Genomic DNA, 22723 nt, shown 5'->3' with positions numbered 1-22723 from the left:
GACATATTTAGATACTTAGTTTTAGTTTGTGATACATTTTAGATAAAACTGATAGACATGGTAAAGTAGCGTTATCAGCATTAACACCCCTCACCATTAACACAAGGGCTGCGAGGCCTCCCTCCCACCTATGCCTTGCACTTTCACTGTGGGGAAAGTGATTCTTGAAAGGAAGGGCTTGTGGAAAAAGATGCTCATACTCTGTAGACTGTACTCTCTGCAACACAGAAAGGGATCATTTGCTATTTGTATATTTAACAAAGTACGTTTTCTTCTACTGACCTTAGACTGTATCTTTATTCAGCAATTAAAACATGTATGTCAATTAAAAGGTAAAAAGGTGTTTCTGAATTCTTCATTATTTTTTAAGAGCTTGAGTAAGTTTTGTGAATCATATGAAAGAGAAAATGTCTCTTTGGTATGTTAATATAAATTTTGAAATTCAAACTTTTACCACCAGATATTTATGTTCCAGAGCTTTATCTTCTCCTCCCTTCTTTTTTGCAATATTCAATATCCTTACATAGTTTTGTCTAATCTGGTTTTGCTGTCTTTGTGAATTACAGTTTACATCTTATAGAAAATATAAACCCTTCTGTTTAGGACTCTTATTTTTCCCTGAGAAAGATGATGTTTCTAATCTGTTATGGAGAAATCCTGGAAAAACTTTAAAGGTTTGCTATCTGTCCATTTCTGCATTAGGTGGCAATACAGATAAAGGGTAAGTATTACAGTGGAGAGTCTGTTTACAACAGGTATTATTTATTTAGGCAGCTAATCAATATTCAGACCTGAAACCACACAATTAAAAGATGGGAGTAGTAGATGTTTGGGCTTTGCAACAATCTAGGTTAATAAAGACCTAAATAGAGGCTTGAAATCTTCCAAAGCCAAACCCATCAAAGACCCTCCTGTCAGTGCAATCCTCCCGAAGCAGCAGGGACTGATGCCTGGGATGTTTTCTTGAATGTCCTACATCACCATTCTGAATGCAGACACTGGAGAAACTGTGTGATGCCGTGATGTAATGCATGCCTGCCATGTTTTCAGTTAGAAGGAGATGAGAGAGAAGCAGTGACATTACAGACACCATAATGAGTGCAGATTTTCTCAGGCTGGACCTAAGGACTTATTGAGTGCCTTGGCTTTGAAAGAAGTCACACACAGTGCTGTATATACTAGCCGTCAAGCAGGTAATCGAAGATATTCCCATTATTCTCTACTACACATAACTCAGAACTCACCCCCTACTATTACATTTTGGTTGAGGGAAGGGTCAAGATGGTAGTTTGTACAAATAAACTTTGGTTTGCATACACTAGAGCTTTACACCATATTCTAGAATGTGATGATAGGACAAAATAAAAGTATAATTTCCAGAGAAGAAATAGAGAATGGTGAAATCTGGGCAAGAAAAAAAAAATCATCTTATGTGGTATGTACAATAGTAATTCATGATGTTAGAGGCTTTACACTTTTCTCTGTTTTGTCAGATCTTTCGTGGTCTCCGTGTGAAATTCTCCCCCAGAGATCATTTTTCCATTTTTTAATATAAATTCCACTGAATAAAGGAATTCATATAAATATTTGTATTTTCCTCGTTAAAAAGCATGAACTGTAATACAGTTATTCTGTGTTTTCTTATAGCTAAGCAATTGTGAACATTTTTACAAAATCTCAGTTCAGTCTCTTATACTTTTATGAAGGAAAAATACCACCTTTTTTCAGCAGCACAAAGACGTATGCAATGTAAAATGCTATAGAAGAAATAGCCCTTCATAGATACAGATCTTTTGTTCACAAGTTCCAAACAGTTTAATGAAGAATATGCTCACTTAAACTGGCCTTTTTTGCTCTGTTTTTCTAGAATTTACTGTAGATCTCTCAGAAAGCTGGACACAGCCCAACTGAAATGAGTATGTTCTCAGTGCAAACATAAGCCATCTTTTCAATTTTCTCTGAAATTTTGCCCCTTTTTAGAAAACATCATGGTCAGATTATTTAAATGGCAAGTGGAGGATAAATTTCTCTTTCCTGACTTCAGTCCAGGCATTTAAACAGAGAGATGGTTGCTGATACTGCTCAGGAAATTGTTCCAATGCAAACAGGTCAACGCTGTGTGCTGCGCGCTGCTTTTGGTGGGACCAGGCTATTCAAAGGCAGGGTTATTATGGGACAGAAACATACTTTCAAGACTCAGTGCTGTACCAAGATTTTGTAAGGATTAATGCTAGGCATTTTAGCTTTTTATTCCCTTCATATTTATTTTAAATTTTCACTAGCCCCCTTATTTCAGTGTGAGTTTTCAGGCCATCTGTTAGATCTAAAAGGGGGAGTTTAAGGGAATTTAAGAAGTACACCATGCATTCTTTCCACCTTCAAACTCCCAGGAGAAGGCAAGGGCCCTGCTGTAACGAACACCACCCACTACCATAGCCCATGGTTTGCTGCAGTCTCTCTCCAGTAACTCTGGATAGGCGTCACACCTACCTCCAGCCTTTACAATTCAGGAAGCATTAGCAACCTAATTTTTTTGGTCTTATACCTGTTTCTTGAGCTTGTCTTTCTTTTTCAGATTACAGAAACATCAAGATTGTGTAGAAGGTACCAGTTCTGGAGTGATATTCAAACTTTCAGTATCAAAAAAATCACACTGTTTCCAGATGAAGGGGAGCACTGCTGGTGTTAGCACAGCTAATCCCACTGGGAATACGTCTTCGGAGGCAAGTGCTTCTCTGAGTCTTTCTTTAGTCCTTCAAGATTGGTTCTGAAGATATTGTCTGAACTAACTGCAGTGTAGAGATGATGGCAGATAGCAATCATTAGGAAAGGTTTACCGATTGCTACTGGATGTGCATTCCAACTCTTTAACGCTGTTTTTACCTTTATGATTCTTTTCTAGGTATATCACTCCAGTAAGGCCTAAAAGTTAACGAGATTCCTGTGTTACAAGGACATGTAATAAGGCACATAGAAAAGCATCAAGACCACTTTGTGTGGGTCATTCCCTACTGAATAAGAGGCAAAAGATATTTTATTTTTTTTCCCCTGGAAGTTGATACGCCTTTTCCGCCCCCCTCTTCTTTTTTAATGGCAAGACATGTAGAGCAGGATACAGTTTAACTTATTTTAGAAATCTAGCAGTTAAATGGTTAAAATAGTTTTGCAAGGCTCCCTTTTTATTGTCAGTGAAGAGAAACAAGTTAAAAAGTTGTCTGATCTTAGATGTTTATTTTAGCAGGAAATTAACAACCTTCTGGCAAGTTCCCATAACTCTATTGATTCGGATGGGATTAGGAGGTGACTGTCTCCAATTTACATGTCTAACTTTTAGTTGAGCCCTTTTCCATGTTTCCTAATAACTACCATGAACAGTTTAACAAGAACTGCTAAAATTCATTAAATAGTAGATAAATAATAAATTAAAAATAATATGACCTGTCCTATACAGGTATATCAGAGAAAGCTGAGAAACTTCACTGAATGCAGGACTTTTTTGTCCCATCCCTAACCCAAACTCTCCCAATTTCATCATGAAGGCAGATAAAGGAATAAAAAAGGTCCAGATCCAAGGAAGATCATGAAAGCTTGTTCAGCTCCAGTGCTCAGAGAAGCTTAGCACATTGCACGCAACCTTCCAAGTACCACAATCTGCAAAGCAAGCAGGAACGAAACCGAACTGTATGTACTGTTCCTGGAGATGTAAGCAATGGATGAAATTCTGCCCTCACTTTCTTGTTTCCTGAGAAATACAGCTGTTTGTAGTAAGTCATAATGCCAAATGCCCAAGGCTGTGTTTGAAAGTAGGAAGACTGTCTGTTTCCAATGACCTTGTAAATGAAGATACGGTCTCCAATGCTTTTTTCCCGATCACCCAAACCAAAACATAAAAAGAATTGAGACAGAGACAAAATACCTGTTATTTGATTTTCTCAGCAGTAGTTTCCATATCTCCTTCAACTTTCTGGGTGATTTGAGACTAGCTGTCTCTGCCTCTGCACAATGATCTTATTTATTAGGTGCTGTGTCACACACGGTACCTGGCAGGACATGCCACAAATCTAGAGAGCTCCTGTTCACAGGATGTGCAACTTGCCTGCAGAAATTCCAGGAAACAGTCTGCTTGCTGTGACCTCAGACCATCCTACAATAGAATTGTATTTACATGAAACACACGTTCACTAGGCTTTTTATTTCTATCTGTTAGTCACAGAGCATAAGAATATAATCTCCCACTCACTCAAACTCTGGCCTCTGATTGAGTGATTGCTTGTTTTTGCGATCAACAGATGCAAAAACTACCAAAACCACACCAGAAGTAAAAGCTCTGGTCACTTCCATCTTACTTCTTCATAAGGTCATCAATATTCTTTGTTCTCATCCCAAGTATTTACTTAAAGAAGAAAATGGTTGCCCTTATACATAATTAATCTGACAGTATTTTTCTGACTATGCTCATTCAGGTAAAGAGCAGCATTATACATCATGAGGTAACAAGACTTTAGCTACTTATTTAGACAAAAAAAACTCAACATTCTGAAAGTCACTACTTACATTATTTTTAATGCTACAATTACTTTAGAGTCACTGAGACTACAACTGATCCCCCAGAACACCCCTACCAGCCTGAATAGGCAGACTCCATCCTGACAGTTCCTGTTACAAGTGAGTAGGAACTTTTTTTGCCCAGTGAAGACATACCCAAACACACCTCAGGAGGCAGCCTTCAATACTTGCTGCGATCACAGATATGTGCTAAATTATTATGTCCAAATGAGATTTTTTTTACTGTGACTTTTATTCTATGTTTTTCCCCATGCATTTGCTAGTCATGTGCAGTAGTGACTCTCATCACCTCCTGACTGTAACGTTTTTTTCCTTGTTTCCTGTCTAGCAGGAAGGGAGGGAATAAGCAGATACAAAGCACTGACTGTCTCTGCTCTAGGTAAGAGTGGATTTAGAGATTTACTGAGATTCAGAGAAGGTGAAAGAAAGTTTATGTACATACTGGGATTTTCTTTTTGCATATGGCAATGAAATTATCTGTACTCCCTTCCCTCTGAGATATTCTTTTTCACTGAGCCATCTCTGTAGCTATCACTTCAGTGTTGAAATGGGTTGAATTCTCACATTGCTTGAAAACTGAAAAAGAAAGATGGCAAGCAAATTATTTGTAGTGTATAGATTGGTTGTGTAATATTGCTGTTTGTTAAACATCAAGAATAATTACCCTGATCTTAAAGACAGTTTGAACTACTAATGAGCTGATTGTGACTTAACTGGGGGTGCAAAATTGCCACAGTCAAAGTCTTCTTAAAATTTAATAAGGTGTCTGGACATTTACAGTCTAGCAATCAATTTTGGCCAAAAAAAAAAAAAAAAAAAAAAAAGAAATAAAATTGAGGTATTTTCTGAGTAGATTAGATGAGGAGAGGGACTCAGTCACATCATGATCACAAAGATTGTCCTGTGGCAGTTTCTAGCATACTTCTGATCACCTTAATCTGTAATGTATTATTTTCCACAACTGTGTGTTATTCTTGAATGCCCTTTAGCTGTCAAAACATATGACAACCCGTCACCTTGTTGTAATCTGACTGGTGCCACAAAATAATCAATCAGATAGCAAGACTCCTGCGTCTGCATCACCAGTAAGACTGTGTCCTGGCAAGCTGTTTGGCTCCTACTACAGAATCCAGAAATCAAAGTGCTGCCTGAAATATTTTATTCACCCATTCTGCCATTGTTTTCCCTCAGATTTGCTATCTGCAGATGTGCCTCCAGATCTTGTGTAAACAGGTTGAGTCTTTGTTTATTTTTGAAATAAACAAAATTCAACCACAGTCTGCCTAGCCAACATCTAGCTGTAATGGCATATTTGTTCCCATAAGGAACTCAACAAATTGAAAAAAGGATATGCAAAGTTTCCATGCAAATAGGAGACTCAGCTGCAATGAACATTTGCTGAACATTCTGTATTTTTCAAGACTTTTTTTTTATATTTGTACTTTATTCTTTAAGTGTTATAGAAAAAAAATATCTTCAGCAATACTAGTGACAATACTAATTTAAAAAAAGCCTCAATAATTAGGAGACATAATCAAAAAGTTCTTTACAGATCTACAGCTCTGGTTTGCAGTTAGTGACTGCTCCTTCTTGCTGACTGAGATGTTGTCACTTTAAAAGCATTTTAGCCTATTACCAGCCAGTTTGCTCATTTGAGAGATACCTAGAATCTTGGTCTTAAGAAGATCATAAGGGCTAATCAGATAAGGAAAAAGGTTTCATTCACTTCCACTGTCTCCATTGCAATTTCATTATTGGACTGAGATAACATCTATGTCCCATAGTTTCTTAGTCTGTTAAGGGCTGGGAATACAGGACCACTTAAAATACTTAGTATAGTTTTCCCTTGAGCTAACGACTCTCCTTCCTGAAAACATAAGCTTCAGTAACTCAGAAACAACTGAGAAGGAATTCCTAAACTTATCCTCTCATCCTGACAAATATGAAGCCTGTAAAATTCCACCTTCATTCAAGATTTTATCAAGATATTATCAGCACATGAAATCAGAGAACTAGAAGGTTGCAATCAATACTTTTTTTTTTTTTTTTTAATATAATTTGGGTGCAGGTAGGAGTAACTTCCCTAATCAAGAGAAGACATTTGAATTTTAATCTCAAGACTGTTCAACATGATTGCTTCTTTCTCATTTTTTTATAGAATCAAGTGCTTTTTGGATAATTTACCAATAATCTGGTGGTCATTGCTAATTTGAATTTACATTAATTTACTGTCAGTTTGTATTTGCACTGTTTTTTGAACAAATAAATCTGATTGTATTAATGTCTACCTGAGATTTTGCCTATTATTTCTAAGTCTTCTTTTCTGTAATGTGACCTCCCACCATATTTTTCAGCTTGTGCTTTTTTTCCTGTTCTGCCCACCAGATTTCCTTCTCATTTGTTACTATCAGCCTGTTTACCCGATTAATATTTTTCCTTTTGAGTTCTCATATTTAACCAGAGCATTCCCAGTGTGCAGTTTGGGGAAACTGTAAATAGCGGTCAAATTTTTTTTTTCTCCTTTACTCTGCTGTTCAAACTTGGTTCCAGGGTTTTTTAGGACCAGCTGAATGCATGTATTGGAAAGAACTGTCAGCATTAAACAACTCTAACGATTATTTCCTCTCCCTTTTTCTACTTAGATAAATCAATATGCATAACCAGGCTAGGCAGATGATAAAATTGATGACAGAAATGGCAACTCAAAGCAGTAAAATACATGCTATGAAAAAAAAACAACAACAACAACCAACCACACAAACCCCAAAATTAACTTTCTGTTTTGCAGATCAACGGAAGGATGGAGGACAGAACTCAAAAAAGCATCTCTGGTTATCCATGCAGCAAAGCACACTCAGAAAATTTGACTGAGACTGTGCGAATCCATTATCGGTAAGAAAGACTCTTGACTGAAAGTAACGTTAAGTGACTGAACTCTAGGCCTTGAGACCAGTATGCTCTCTGGAAAAAAATGAAGAGATGCACTTGTGGGAAATACTGTTGTGATACCCTATTGACAAGGTACTACACACCTTCTGAGGGGAAAGTGGCTTTATATAAAACAGAAATCAGAATGAAGTACCTTTAACTGTCAGTCATGCCCTCAGGGCATCACTATGCTCAGGAGCACCAGGATGTGTGTTCACGAAATCTACATAGCCACAGGGTGCCCCTCCAGCACTGCAATGCTCATGCCAGGACATTAGGTCCCATATCCATTGTAATTGGAGGTGAATGATGCCAGCTGTGAAGTCCCCCCCATATCTCCTGAGCCCTCCTTAAGCTGGCAACCATGCACAGATTTTTGGATATGCCCCTTTATAGCCCTGAGCAGCTGATAGTGATCAGTTCTCCATCCTGTCCCACCTCTGTGAGTCATCAGGATTTCTTCATTGCTCTTTTTCTCCAGATCTGGGTGTCTTGTGAAACGGCATACAGGTGTGCTAGGGCCTTGATCACCTTCTAATTTGGGTGCCATTAGTACAGTCTACGCTGAGAGCCCTTTTGCTGCATTCAGTTGGATCCAGATGGAGTGCTCCATCCAGCACCCCCACATCCAGGCGTTACCATTCATTCTCCATTCACACCATGCACACAACACAGCCTTTCTATTCCAGCTGTCTACACCCAAAGGCTGGGAAAACAATCTAAATCATTTTAATGACAAGCACACTAAGCCTAGAACCACAGGCTCTGCTGTTGACTGGGGTAGGTGACCCAATAATGAATGACCTGGAAAAGGCTGAGATACACAAAGCCCTCTTTCTCTTTTCTTTACTAGCAAGGTCAGGCCTCACATATCTCCATGCCTGGTGGCAAAGTTTGGAGGATGAGGCTGCTATCAACTGCAAAGGAATGTTGCATGAGGGCTACTTCAGCAAATTAGATGTTTACAGGTCCTTAGGGCTAGACAGGAGGTGCTTCTAAAGGTGCCGAGGAAGGTGCTGCTTCCTATCACCTTTGAAGGGCTGTGACAATCAGGTGGGATTTCCAGTTACTGGGAAAAAAAGCAATTATCACACCTACCATCAAAGCAAGGTGCAGGAAACTACAGGACAGTCATCCTTACCCAGCCCCTCTCTCAGAGAAGATCATGAAGCAGATCCTTCTGCAAGCCATTTCTGGGATGATGAAAGACAAGAAGCTCATTTGGAAACCCCAGCATAGTTCTACTAACACAATTGCCTTCTATGATGAGATGATTTGCTCTATGGATGAGGTGGTAAGAGCAGCACACGCATTGATTTTTTGGCTTTTGCCATGGTATCCATGGCATCTTTGTAGCCCAGTAGGGAGTAGGTAAGTGGACAAGGCAGGTGGAAGAGAGTCTGAACCAGTCCACTCAAAAAGTAGTGGTCAACGGACCAAAATGAAACTGGCATGTGGTTATCGGTGGTGTTCCTCAGGGCTCAGTAGGGGGGTTTGACTAGATGAACTCTAGAGGTCATAAATTTTTCTATGATTCTGTGGTCAAGCCTTGCAGGGCACTCAGCAGTATTTGGGTCCTCATATTGAAACCACAAATCATTTTGGTTTCTGTGGATTAATGAGTGAGGCTGCCGCCCAGGGTAGGTACCTTCCTTGATTCTGAGCTCATGCAGCTGCGTCTGCATGATGTGAAGTGGCAGGGCATCATGAGGTATTTCCATTTAATATGCTTCTCACTGTGAGATCTTCTGCTAAGGTGCCCTGGCCAGCAGTGACCTCCTTGCAACTCCAGAACAAAACTATTGCTTGAAAACAATCCGTTCCGTGCTTCCTGATGTGGCAGCTTATAGCTGAAAGCAAGAGACAAAAATGAACCGACTTTGCAAGAGGATTTTTAACAAGGATCATTTTCCACTTCAGGTCCGCAGCATTTTCGTGGAAGTGTGCTCTGTTAGTGTCACCATCTCACAGCTACTCTGATGTGTGACATTTCTCTATAAGACTCATGCAGCCTGTACTCTTTGACTCCAGTGGCTCTCAGTTAAAATAGTTCACGCTCATCCAGGAAACTTGCCTTTATGAAACCTTCATGTACCATTTTTTATGTATTTCAAAATTAACTAATTAATTAAATTAGCAGCTAGTTTCTTTGTTTCCATCCAGGGAATTTACTCTGCTCCAGCTCCCCTCCCTGAAGTTAAACAACACTGAATAAGCTTTTGTAAGATGCAGACCTTTCATTGTTCTCTCTGTGCAGGATCTGGTCAGATACTGTTGACTGTTGGTCTTTAAAAGCTGTTGTATTCAGCAACAGAAACTATAAGGCCAAGCACAGACTTCACAATACGAAGAGAATTCATTAGGTGTACACACGTTTTCCAAATCTTCATAAGCTGTATCACTACTTCAAAGTTTTGTGGGTTTCTTTTTTTTTTTTTTTTTTTTTTTTTAAATATGTTGCAGTTGGGATGGAGGATGCTTGTTAATTATGTTGCTAGAGAAATTATGTCCTGCTGCACTCAATGGTACTGTAACAATTTCACAGTTGGCTTTCTGCCAAGCAGCTCCTACCCCTCCATTTTATGCTCCTGTCTCCTGTAGGGTCTGCGAATGGGGCAAAGGCTTTTCTCAGGACCTTTTCAAAACACCTCTTCAGTTATTTCTTAGGTGTTTGGAACAATTAATCACGAATGTAATGGTTATAGAGCTTTTACTATCCATACTGTGCTGTTTTCTCATGTACTGTGTATCTGAGATGTTCGGTTTAATTTGGTCTTTGCAGGCTGTTATTCTTGTTAACCAACTCCAAAGAGAATGCTGAGAATCCCACAGCTCTGCACGGGACGAAGCACAAAAGTAGATTTTATTCCCTTTCAGCAGCTTGATGAAAACATCTTAAGGAAAAGTGGTTTGTTTTGTTGCCTTTTTTTATTATTTTTTTTTTTTTTTGGCCAAGGTCTTAAGCACAATGAAATCAGGTTTAATCTCGGCGAGGGCTTACTTTTCGTGATTTCAGCTGCATGGGATCAGATTAAAACACCATTACTTTTTTTGTTGTTTTTTTAGGGCTGCGGTACATGCCGAACCGAACCTTCTCTCGTATGTCCCTTCCCGCTCGGAAGCGCTCCCCGGGGCCCGCATTTGCTGCAGTGTCGCTGCGATAAGGACAAATGTAACGAACTCCAGGGTCTCGTTTTTCCCCCCTGTAGAGCTAAAGCGCCGTTTTAAGACGCGGTGCCTTCCCTGGATGCGGCCAAGCTAACCGGCCTAGATCGGAGGGCGTTCGGCCACACGACTGGCGGCCCCTCCGGCCGCCGGCCCACGGCCGCTCCCCGCCCGGGCACCGACCCCCGGCCTGGCTCCGGGGCAGGGCTGGCAGCGAGCCCTGCCGGCGCTCCGCCGAGGGGCACCGCCGCGGCACGCACGCTCGCCGCCCCCCGGCGCAGCAGGCCCGGCCACCCGCCGCCTCCCGCGCCCCCAGGCGCGTCCCGCCGCGCCGCAGCCCCCCGGCCCAGCCCCGCTGCCCACGGGCTCCCGCCGCCCGCCCCTGCCCGGCCCCGGCCCCCGCCCCGGCCCCGGCCCCCGCCCCCTCCCGGGTGACGTCACCACGCGGTGACGTGTCGCCCGGGCGGCTCGGCGGCGGCCGCCGGAAGCGGCGGGAGGCGGCGTGGGACCGGCGCTGAGGCGGGTTCGTGCCGCCGGAGCGGGCAGCGGCGGAGCTCCAGCCCCTTCCTTCCTTCCCTGCCCTTCCTTCGCCTCGCTGCGACGGCGATACCCATGAGCGGCTTCCGAGCGCCCGGCGGGCGGCCGGCGGCGACCCCGGTGCCAACCTGCCTGCTTCTGCTGGGGCTGCTCCTGCCCGGGCTGCTCCCGCCCGCTGCCGCCGGCGGGGGACGCGACCCGGAGGCTGCGGACGGCGGCGGTGGCCGGCGGGGCGGGCGAGGAGGCGCCGCCGCCACTGCGGCGGAGACGGCGGCGGTCGTGACAGGTAACGGCTCCCACGCGTGCCGCCGGCGGGGCGGGGGGAGCATCCCGCCGGCGGGGGACACACACACCGGCTGCTGGCGGGGCCCTGCCCCGCCCGGCGCGGTGCGCGGCGCTCCGGGGCCGCCTCCCTCCGCCGCGGGCCCAGGCACGATGCGGCTCTGCAGAGGGCGCGGGCCGGTCTGCAGGGGGCCCGGCTGCGGCGGCGGCACTGCGGTACTGCCCCGGCGGCGGCCGGCCGCCCCCTCTGCCCCGCCCGGGAAGGCGCCCGCCGCAGGCTACGCGCGGGATCCCGCTGGATAGCGATGCTGTTGCGACCCGGGGCCGCCGCTTCCGCGTCGGCTCCCGCGGTGCCGCCCGCCCGTGCGGGTGGGTGCCTGGGGCGCCGCCCCGGCCCTGGCCCGCCGTGCGCCTCTGCCGCGGCTCCCGCACCCGCAGGGCGGCTGCCGGGCGAGATGCGGGGCGCCCTCCCGGCGCGGCAGGGGGGGGGGGGGCGGGCTGCGGTGGCCCCGGGGCGGGGAGGCGACACCCCCCCTAGCCCGCTTGCGGGTCCTGCCGTGCCGCCGCGCAGCTAGCTGCAGCGCCGGCCGGGAGCCCCGTGCTGCGAAGACAAAGGTGTCCATCCCGCGCCCTCGGAGGGGATTTAGCCCTCGAGAAAAGTGTCGAAAGCTTTTCCCCCGCTTCACTTAATCGAAACAAGTGAATACATTCGTACAGCCGGGCTTGCGGCAGGTGGTAATGCCTGCAGTTGCAAACAGCAGTTGTGGTGAAACATTTAAAATAATCTAATTTCAGCAGGCGTCGACGGCTCTGGATTGCTTATACGCATTATGAACCTGTCTTGAGCAGTAGGAAGCTTTATGGTCTGCAGGCTTTTCACTTAGGAAGATGGGGTTTGAGCGTCAGGTAGTAACTCGAAAACATTTAGAAGTTTGTTGCGTCTCTTGGTGTGCTTTTCAAATAGCTCGCTAATGGGAGGGGGTGTGTGGAAGGTGGAAGAAAATCACAAACCGTACTCCTTCTGAATTAGTGTGCGCTTCTTATCAGAGGAAAAACTTCTGATATTGTTTGGAAGAGTATTGACATCCTGAGCTGAAATTACTGAGCTTCAGTGGATGAAACATGCATAGGTTTCTTCTCAACATAACGCTTTAAAAACGTTAATTGTAACTGCTGGAACTTCAACGGTATTCCCGCAGGAACTCTGAGATGGAGGTGCAAGGCTATGTGATCTAGCCGATCTTGTTTGAGGACACAGCATTTCTGAAATACAAATTGTCCAATCTGTAGGCTTGCCGTGTAAACTAAGGAAGTTGGAACATCCGCAATCTGTGAAGCAGCAGTCAAACCTCCCAAGGGTATTGTGAAAATGCTGTGTTGGAATAGCTTTTTTTTTCCAGACCATAATTAATCTGGTTGTAGGTGGTATTTAACAGTTCTTGCTATTATAGTGCTGATGCTGTCTACATTTCATGCTTAATCAATCTTGATGTGTCAGTGTCTGGAAAAAAGACTATTTTATGGACTATAAAAGTACAGAGATGCTTGTCAGCTGTCGTGCTTTTCCCCTGCAGTGAATCTGGTAAAGAAATACATTTATTTGAGAAATCTAACATGTTAAGACTGGATTTATTGTGCTACATGAGTTTGGTCTGGAAAATATTTATGGTTAAAAGCCATCTTAGAATGAGTTTTAATCTTTAGGAGGTTTTTAACATAGTTCTGTGTTCATCCACTCGATAAATAGAATGTTTAAGTTCATCACGCAAGTTTTTGCCTGTCTGGTAACTAACCCCCAGATAGTTTTAAGTTACTCTTTGTAAAGCTGGAAGAACTCTTGAAGGTTGGGAGAAAATCAGGTGACGTGTTCAGCGGGTTGTTTTGCTTATCTTTTAGGGAAAGAATGATAGATAATATAAAACCTGCAGATGTGCCATGGAGTTAAGAGGGATTGCCAACACTCATCTGGAGAAGAACAGAAAAAAACTTAATTTATGTCATCTTAATAGGTTTGAGAAATACAGTCCAGAAGATGAAAAGCTGATAAGGCTGTGCTAGGAAGAGGCTATCAGATACTTGGTGGTGTATGGGCAGCACAGCTTAGGAAATAACCCAGGAGCCCTAGTAACAAATCGATCTGAATAAGCAATGTTACACAGCTGGCAAAAGTGGGTGCTATCCTTGGATATGTTGATCCAGTTTAAATTACAGAAGGCATCTGTTTTTTTTCTTCTTGGTTGCACTTTTGTGCCTAGTTCAGTGTTAAACAATCCAAAAAATGCAGAGGAAAGTAGCAATGTGGATAGAGAAACTCAACCTATCACTGATGCTAAAAATTTTTTAAAGTATTGTTTTATTTTGGAGGGTAGAAAAGGCTGTGGGGAGTGTATATACAATAAATAGTTCACACAAGCATATTGATTTTTTTTAAAAACTTTCTGTTTTCTTGTTAAGAGGAAGTAATTGTCGTGGGTGAGATTTAGGTTAAATATAGACTGGAAAGTTTTTACCTATAGCAGTCAAATTACGTAGATTGTTCAGTAAGTTCCTATTATTGGGGGCTTTTATTGTGTTAGAGGAGAAGCTGGCAAAGTTTATCTAGACAGAAAAACTAGATACCTAGACAAGTTTATCTTGACAGAAAAGGTATGTATAATGAATTTTAGGACTAGGAAAGAGCCTAAGATTCTACTCCTGCTGTATTTCATTGGATATTCAGGGATTTACTCAGTTGTTTATATAGATTAACATTACTGTTGTCTTCCTGTGTATGTGTGCCTTTTTAATGGTGATATTTATAAAATGACAGCTGTATATGTAGCATCTGACACTGTGATGAAGGTATTTAGTCATAATTATGGAAATCGGATCAACAAAGCTGTGTTTCCACTGGATGAAACGTCATGAGGCGATTTTCTACTCATTATGGCTCTGTTCACTACTGAATTTGATAGAAAGTTTTAAGGAACCTTCTGTTCTGAGTCTGAAGACAACACGGGGTTTTCACGTTCAGTTCATTCATTGACTGTTAATTACGTTGCTTTTTAATTTTGTATAGTTGTGGATTCTTTTCTTGTTTAAAAGTCTAAATTTAGTTCGTGATCATGGATTAATTTGTCTGCCTTTCAGGTGAGACAAAGAACCAGGACCTGTATTTGGCTAATAAATTTTTCTCAAATAATGGCTTGTAACACTGAGCTAGACCATTTTTAACTACAGCAGTACATTGTATTTACTGAAGAAACAATGGACAACATAATGTAACATTTTCCTGAAAGCCATTCAAAGATTTGTTTTGCTTGTAATTGAGTTTCCATTCTGGAACTTTTATTTATATATGTATATGATAATAACTTATCTATCATCTTAACACTCTGAGCTCTTCATATTAATTAGACTTTGGCACTTGAGAAGTGAGGCTTTCTAGAAAACGTGTCTTTTTAGCTGCAACTTGACAATTGTTTTAAGCCATTCTAATGTGGGTGGCTGTTGAAGGGTGGCTTTCTTGTTTGGAGTTGACCCCAGCTGGCCAGGCAAGCAATATTGTTAGCAGAGAGCCAGTAGGTGTGGGCATGCTCATCCCAATACTTGCAGCCCACAGGGAGGGAGGGAGTTCCTGCTGCCTTTCTGCTTTGTACCCTGCTTGTCCCCAGTGTTGTGATGAGCGCTGTCAGTTGCTCTAGCTTGCAGGAATGTGAAGAGAAACACAGGCAACAGAAAAATCGATAGATTTCTTAATCAGACTCTTTCCTGATATGCTTTAAGCACTAGTGCCAGTGCAACGAAAAGGCAGGATGGGACTGTCCAGGTGGGATCATCAGTGGGGAAGAAGGGTGGTCTGCCTCCTGTGATGGCAAGGAGTGATGGTTTGAGCATAGCTGTCCATAGAATTGCATCAGTAAGGTGACTGTAAAACTGGCACAGTGACCTTTTTTTGGCTTGAATAATCCATTTGGAAGTTGGTGGTTATGTGTGTGGACTAATACAGAGTGCAGTGACTTTGGTCATGTAGCAAATGCGCTGATCTTAAAAGGTTGTGAGCTATGAGACTTCTGTCACTTCCCTAGCAAACTGCTTTTTAAGGCTGGTAGATTTTTTTTTTGGGTTGGTTTTTTTTTTTTATTATTCCATTACTACTTTTTGTTTGTCTTTAAGTACTTTATGATCTAGTCTTACTGTTTCTGTTGGGAGGATAGAAATTGAAAGTTCTTTTTCCACTAAAGGATGTCAACTTCAAGCCATCATTTGCTTTCTGATAGCATCTCAATGCAGTCATCTGCCCCTGAAATCCAGCTGGTTTCTGCTCTGTTCTCAGTTTCATTAGGTTTTTAATTTCTTAGCATATTCTTTATTTTTAGTAATAAGGAATAGGAGAAATCCAGCAAACAAGGTTTCTGGGTTTTGATTAGCTCAGTTGGCAGCTGGTGAATTGTCACAACTACTAGATATAGCTAAAAAAGCTGTAAATGGCTGGATTTGTAGAGGTTCTTGAAACAAATATTAAAAACCAAGCAACCAAGGAAAATCTTGGCTTTATGTAGCAGAGCAGCGTTGGAATCCCACTCAGATAAGATCTCAAGCCCTTGTAACTTAGCCATAGCTGAGTATTTTTGCCTTACAGCCTTCCAGTGTTATTACCGTAACTCTTCAGTGCTTCTGCTAGTGCATTCTGCAGCTTCTGGTGTACTGTGAGCTTTTTTCCCTTGACTGTCAGCATCACCTGTTCTGAAGATTTCCCTGGACTTACTGTGGGAATTAGCCAGGTTTAGTTAGTATTTTGTGTTTCTTGTCTTACAGTAGCAGAGCTTGCCTTAAAACCCCTCAGTGACCCTCCCCGGTTTTTTTTGTTGGTGTGGTTTTTTTTTGTTTTTTTTTTTTTTTTTTTTTTTACTTGGTATCATCCCTCCATCAAGACGTTTTTGTATTGCTCTTTCAGTTATAAGCTGCTCTGCTTTTCTGGGGACCTCCTACCAGATTATGTCTAGCTGGTCCTATGCAGTTTGGGCATGATTCATTTTCTTCTAACTAACCTCAGTGATACTCATCTACCTTAAGCAGGTTGAGCTGCCATATATTTGTCAAAGAAGGACTGAACTGACTGAGGAGGCAGTTGATCTTGATAAGATTTCCCATGATGCTACCACTATGAAAAACACCTAAAAATGTAGTTTCCTTTTTTCAAGTTTGTATGAAGTAAGCAATTTATATCCTTTTAATTGATTTTTTTTAGCTTCCGTGCTGTAACTTATATGTCCTTTTTTTTTTGCAGTTGGCATCAGGGGAGAGGAGCATATTGAGAATAGTTGTGATGATGTGGAAAAGCTAGGAAAATTACTACTTTTATTTTTGTTAATTTTTAATACATTGTCAAAAACTCCTTGGAAGTCAAAAGAGTATTATTTTACATAAGAGTTGGCTGTAATTTCCTGCAGAAATCCTGAGGTATGAGAAGACTTCATTGGGATTAGTCTTTTATATCCTATCTGTGAAACTGGCTTTTTAAAATACAGGAACTTGAGATGTTTCTCTTGATCATATATGGTATGTGTTAAGGATAAATAACCACTATGTATTGTTGACCTAAAATAAGCACACGCACATTTTACAAACCAAGGTGAGTTTCAAGTTATTACATAAGTTAGTGTTATTTTGCTTTTGGATACTTCTAAGTCTCTCCTGTTACTATGGAAACTATCTTTGCATTTCTGAAAGGGGGAGGGGGTGAACAAAATGATAATACATTGTGAAAATTTAGAATCGGTATAACCAGAATATGATTATCTGGGTACTATAACATCTGCATTTGTTTACTTGATTTCTGTGAGCACTTGTAACTTAACTGAAGAGAGTTTATTACTGTATCTTTCATGTTTGTTTGATTTGTGGTGGTTTTTTTCATTCTTTTTTTTTTTCCTTTTGGACCTTTCTCCTTTTCCTTCCAATCCCAAAAGCATGGCATTTTTCAGAGACCTGTTCAAGGAATCCTTAAGTCTATATAATGAAAAGTACTCCGGAGTTTTAACTAAAATCTGTCTTGACAATTGAAGATAATGTGCTTGTTAGAACAGTTAAGAATTTAACAGCACTCATAATAGAACTGTTGACTCATTTGACTCAACAGAATTTGAATTAACAGGTAAGAACCAGTGACATTTTAAATCTCATTTCTGTGGTCTCTAGCACAGACTTTTAAGTTTATCAGGAGAAAATTTCCTCTCTATGCAGACAGTGTTATGCTGTTGCAGGCAAATATTGCTTCTCCTGTGATTCCTGGATGCAGAGGCAGGAGGGAACCTGCCGCTATTGCAGCTTGTATTGCTAACCACAAGCAGCACCACAGAAACTTGTGTAAATTGGAAGTGGTTGTTGAGGCTACTTGGATTGTGTGAAGCTTTAACTTTTGCAGTGGCTCAGAATTTATGGGAATGCAAAGATCGCTTTGATCATTTTCCTCTAGGCAATGCTTTCTGTCTCTTACCTTTTATTCTGCATCATGAAACATTTAAAAACTGTCAGCAGTTCAGCCTTCTGGTACTGTCTCCAATTAAAATTTTAATACCTGATTATTTTTTTGTGTGTATTTAGTTTCTGTGGTTGTAATTAATTTGTAAGAAATTGTCATTTGCTCAGCTTCTGAAACTGAGGTAAGCAATAACCAGTAGTTTATCTGAACCTGTTAAAAAACAAAGAAAACTTGTGGTAGAGTTTAATTGAAATATGTTTTTGTTGAATAAAAATTTGATGAAGTCATCTTGGATTTCTAAGCTCTGTGTAGTTTCTTCTTAAAATAGGAAACTTTCCATACATGAAGGTGTGGTATGGGTGCTTTTTCTCACTTTGTGGTTTAGAATAAAGGAAGGGGTTAGTTGTATGTAGTTATAAGCACGTTACAATATTACACAGATAAAGGAACAGTTCTTCTCAGAACCATCAGGTGTCTGTGTGAACTGAATTAGTTCAGATTCAGCGTTCTCTGCAAGTTAAATATGTTAATTTCCTTTCTAAATTTCACACAAACATTATTTTATTTTTAATAGTAAACAACTCCCACAGGCTGCCATTAAGATTGGTCATCAGTAACTCTTGATTGTTTCTTGGCTTTTCTTTTGTACATGTAGCATTTGATAAATGAGCAAATGGCTTAAGTGATTTTTTTTTTTGGTTGTTTTTAGATTTACTCTGTTTACATGTAGAAATATGTTAAGTGAGTTTTGCTAGGAAGTTATCAACATAACTTTTGTCAATCTGCTGAATTTTTTTTTTTTGTCGCAGGATATTACTTGGAATGCATTCCTCCCTCCTACCCTCACTAGAGGCAGTAAGGAGGTGAATTTTTTGTTTGTATTTCTAGATCTAAAGCAAATAATAATAATAAGTCTTACATTGTTTGTCTCCACTTATAGTCTGGAAATGACAAGCTTGATTAATTTTTCCTCAATTTGAAATGCTATCCAGTGCTTTTATTTGAAGAACAGTGAGCAAGAAATATATTGTTAATGAATAAAGAAACCCATCCAAACCATGAGGTCGGTGATGATTTTGAAAGAAATATGAAAGTTAATTATTCTGAGTAGGAGACCTCCTTCTAACTGTAGTTTTAGTTCTAGATTGCTATATATGGAAGGTTGCAAGGTAACTTCTTGCTGTGACATGGTATGCCTATATGACAAATGCTGTTGGCTTGTTATTTTCATTGCCTAAAGACTTGCCAATTATTTTGAAATGAAAATGAAATTACTTTTTTCAGTGCTAAGTATTATTTACTGTTTTGCTAAATATTAGCAAATTAAACATCATTAATTAAACAGAATTAAATATATTACACTACATAATATCATATAGCTCCAATACTTACATTATAATTTGGCAGGAAGGAAAAATGTATGTATATCCTTTTCTTCTTGCAATTTTTACTTGCAAATGAAATGCATCAAGGCAGCCCTTGCCTTCCCCAGGGTATATTTTTAATTTTTCTTTGAAAGACCTAACTTTGCCAGTACTTTTTTGGAATATGACTGCCTCAGTCTCTTCTCTTCTACCTGGTTGATGTTCCCGGAATGTATCTACTGAGACACTGCTGTCAGAGCCATAGAGGACATTGTAGTTACTCTGGGAACAGCACCGTGATATGTCAGTGTGAGTACAGATACAAGACAATGAAATGGTTTCCATTGACTTCACCATATGAACCTGTATTACATATTCACTGGGATTTCATTCAAAGACTGCATTTTAAGTAAATTGATATTTTGGGTTTGGTCTTAAAATGCACTCCTGGTAAGTGGTCTTACTGTGTGTTGCAGGCAATGATGAGAGATCTGTAGCTCTGCAGCCTTTGAAGGATGTTGCTTTGTAACTGGTTTAAATGGACCCTGGTGTAGGCTGTTTCTGCAGAAATAGGTGCTCTTCCTTTGTGCTTGTGGCTTTCTGTCCCTCCCTGACTATTCTGTGTGTTCCAGCTGCTCCCTTAATATTATCATGGCTGGTGGTGAGCTAGTCTGGGGGAATTGATTGAGCTGGATGTTTGTATTAATTTTTTTCTCAGCAGAATCAGGCTTGCTTCAGTTCAGTGCGCAGCTGCACAAGGGTGTGCGTGAGAAGGTAACAGTGTTGGAGTAAGGTAGTATTAACGATTTTTGTAAAAGCCCATGCATGCCAAGTAAATAGAGATTGAGAAAGGTGGATAAAGGGGGATTTAGCTACTTGCAAAAAGCAATGTTTTACACAGTTACCACCCGTGAGGTTGAAAAATGGCATTCAAAATTGGTAAAGAAATACTTCAGCAATCCATAAAATTTGTAGAGGGAGACTTTTAAATTATCAGTAGAACAAAGACTTTAGTATGGCTTCTTAAAGAGAGAAGTTATCGTAGATGATAGTAACTTCACTTAGGGAGAAATTCATGCTTTTTTAAGAGTTCATGTCTCGAAACTACAATCACTTGCTTAGCATAACTATTTACTTATATAAAGCAAAACTGATGAAATGTGATTTTATTAAGACAGGATAATGAAGAGGAGTCCCATGCTTGATTCAGTTATAGATGATTGAAGGGAAAAAAACCCCACCTATCTGAGTCTAAATGCATCCAATTGACTACTCTTACACTTTGTTATAAAGGAATCCAAGTAAAACTGGTTGGTTTCCTTTCTTAAGTAAACATCCTTCCTAGGAAACTATGCATCTGTGATGTGCTTCTTTTTTTGTCACAAAAGCATTCAGAAACTTGTTTTATGTTGCCTCATGTCTGTTTATAGTACCCTCTGAACAGTAGTCAAGGCTTTAATTTCTCTTGATGTTGATAAGTGGTAAGACTTCCTCATTTCAACAAAATGGAAGCTCTGTACACAACCTCGGCTGTGATCAGGTCCACAGAAATTGCTGTTTCCTTACAAAAGAGTGATAAGCAATCACAGGTAAAATGTTATCTTAAAGAGGAGAAAAAGGATGCATCTTCACAGTACTAGGTCATTACAAACTGAGCTTTATACCATTTAGCTTAGAAGGGAGTGGAAGTTTGATGTCTAGTGAGATGATGAAGGGAGGGGGTTGGGAAGGGGGGGATTCAATGTAAACTGCTGGTGCCTGCAGAGATCTTTTTGGTATTTCATGATACTCTGTGATAGGATGATGAGAGGGTAGTGTTGAAGTGCAAGGAAGTAGGGCAGGGAGGGAAAGGAGGAAGGAACTTGTTTTAGCACTTTCATACTGTTAAGTGTGTACTTGGACTGGATTTAACCAAATAATTGGAGCTCTGATTAGCTGTTATACTTGAGATTTTTGGGAGTAATGGTGGATTGTTCCTTGGAAACAGCCTGGTTATCGATCAGGAAGAAATACTACAAATTCTGAAAAAAGGTAAATAGTATACTAATTGTTGTCACTTGAAAAGATTGTAAAACTAGGAGAGGTTTGAATAAAGCTTGCCAATGCTTTTGTATATATGTTTGTATGTATGTAAAGTGTGTATGAAAAGAAGCTGGCACTTGAATTTAAAAGATCTGCCCTGTGGCCATAGTTCTTTGGAAGCTGAAGCCCATATACTTCGGCAGCTGTGGTTTAGGCCTTCAGCCTGTCCTCTTCCTCATGCTGAGCTGTTTCAGTTTAGTTGTTGGGTTCATTTTCTGCTGGAATAATGTGCTGAAAATGGTGAAGTCAAGGTCGAATGAACCCTGGGCTGGAAGCAAGGAAGGCCAAAGAGGTGGAGGGACAGAGGGATGGAAGAGCACTGTGGAAGCCAGATGGGTTTCAGGTCTTAGGAGGTGTGATGATAGTGAGGATGTCTCTTTGCAACAGTGATAGTGAGGATTGTCTCTTTGAGGATGACTCTTTGAAATCATGAGTATTATAAAGGAGGCAACTCTAGAAAGACTGGTAATTATTTTCATGCTATGAGACCTGGGAGCATTGGTGGAAAATCAGAAGGTTTAAAAATAAGGTGTGTTCCACTGCTTTCCATTTTCCTGGGGGAAGGGGGAGAGCACACTGGCATGAATAGGGGGAATTGAACTGGGAAACTAATTGCCGTGGACTGTTTTGCCAACCAAAAATGGGTTGGGTTTGGGGGGGAAAAGTGGTCTTTGCCATCATCCTTTGTACTGTGCTATGGGCTGCCAACTGGTGCTGTGCAAGGCTGAACGAGGTGGACACCTTTAGTCAGTGCAGCTAATTCGTATGTTTTGCTAGTTTTTTGTAAAACTGCAAGGTATCGTTGTGTTGTTTGAGGCAAGATAATTTGACAAAATACTTGCTGTTTTCCATTAGAATTTCATTTTTAGTTCTGTGCAAATGTTTCAAGTGACTGCTAAAGCAGAAGGAATAAGTAAAATGCTTAAAGGAGAATGTCATAATTTTGTAGTAAGCTGCATTGGGATTTGTACAGTAAGTTTTTGGGAGGCGTTATCAACTGGGATTTTTCAAGTTAAGGACTGGCAGAATTTTTGCTGGTGCTGATTGAATTCATAAATTGATTTTATTGAACTGTTTTTCTTTTGTTGATTTGCACTGGTTTGCAGTCTTCTAAGTAGTATCTGAAGGCTGAAATTCCTTTCCTGCCAGAAGTTTGTAAAATTACAATGACTTTTTTGGTTTTGATTTTTTTCTAACCACTTTTAGTTTTCTATGCCCAAAATGCTGTCAACAGCAGATTAACATTCTTACAGAAGCCAAAGAACAAGATAGCCATTGTCTTGTTACCCAATTTATTGCTTTTATTCTTTAAATATGAAAGTAGTAGTTGATTATT

The 22723-nt window shown here is 40.9% G+C and overlaps 1 protein-coding gene across 3 annotated transcripts in view; it reads left to right on the top strand.

Annotated features, from left to right (window-relative positions):
• Nucleotides 1-11112: 11112 nt before the first annotated feature.
• Nucleotides 11113-22723, top strand: part of STIM2 (stromal interaction molecule 2) — a 73822-nt gene continuing 62211 nt past the window's right edge. For 2 of the 3 annotated variants that reach the window (XM_055703189.1, XM_055703180.1), the window contains exon 1: nucleotides 11113-11482. In XM_055703189.1, the coding sequence (XP_055559164.1) occupies nucleotides 11272-11482 (211 nt within the window). In that variant the 5' untranslated portion in view covers nucleotides 11113-11271. The remainder of the gene's footprint in view (nucleotides 11483-22723) is intronic. The other variant, XM_055703173.1, reaches the window with a different exon arrangement.

This window comes from Falco cherrug, chromosome 1 (assembly GCF_023634085.1).
Source record: "Falco cherrug isolate bFalChe1 chromosome 1, bFalChe1.pri, whole genome shotgun sequence".
Lineage (NCBI taxonomy): Eukaryota > Metazoa > Chordata > Aves > Falconiformes > Falconidae > Falco > Falco cherrug.
Note: the sequence above shows the minus strand (reverse complement) of the source record. Positions and strands in the feature narration are given on the sequence as shown.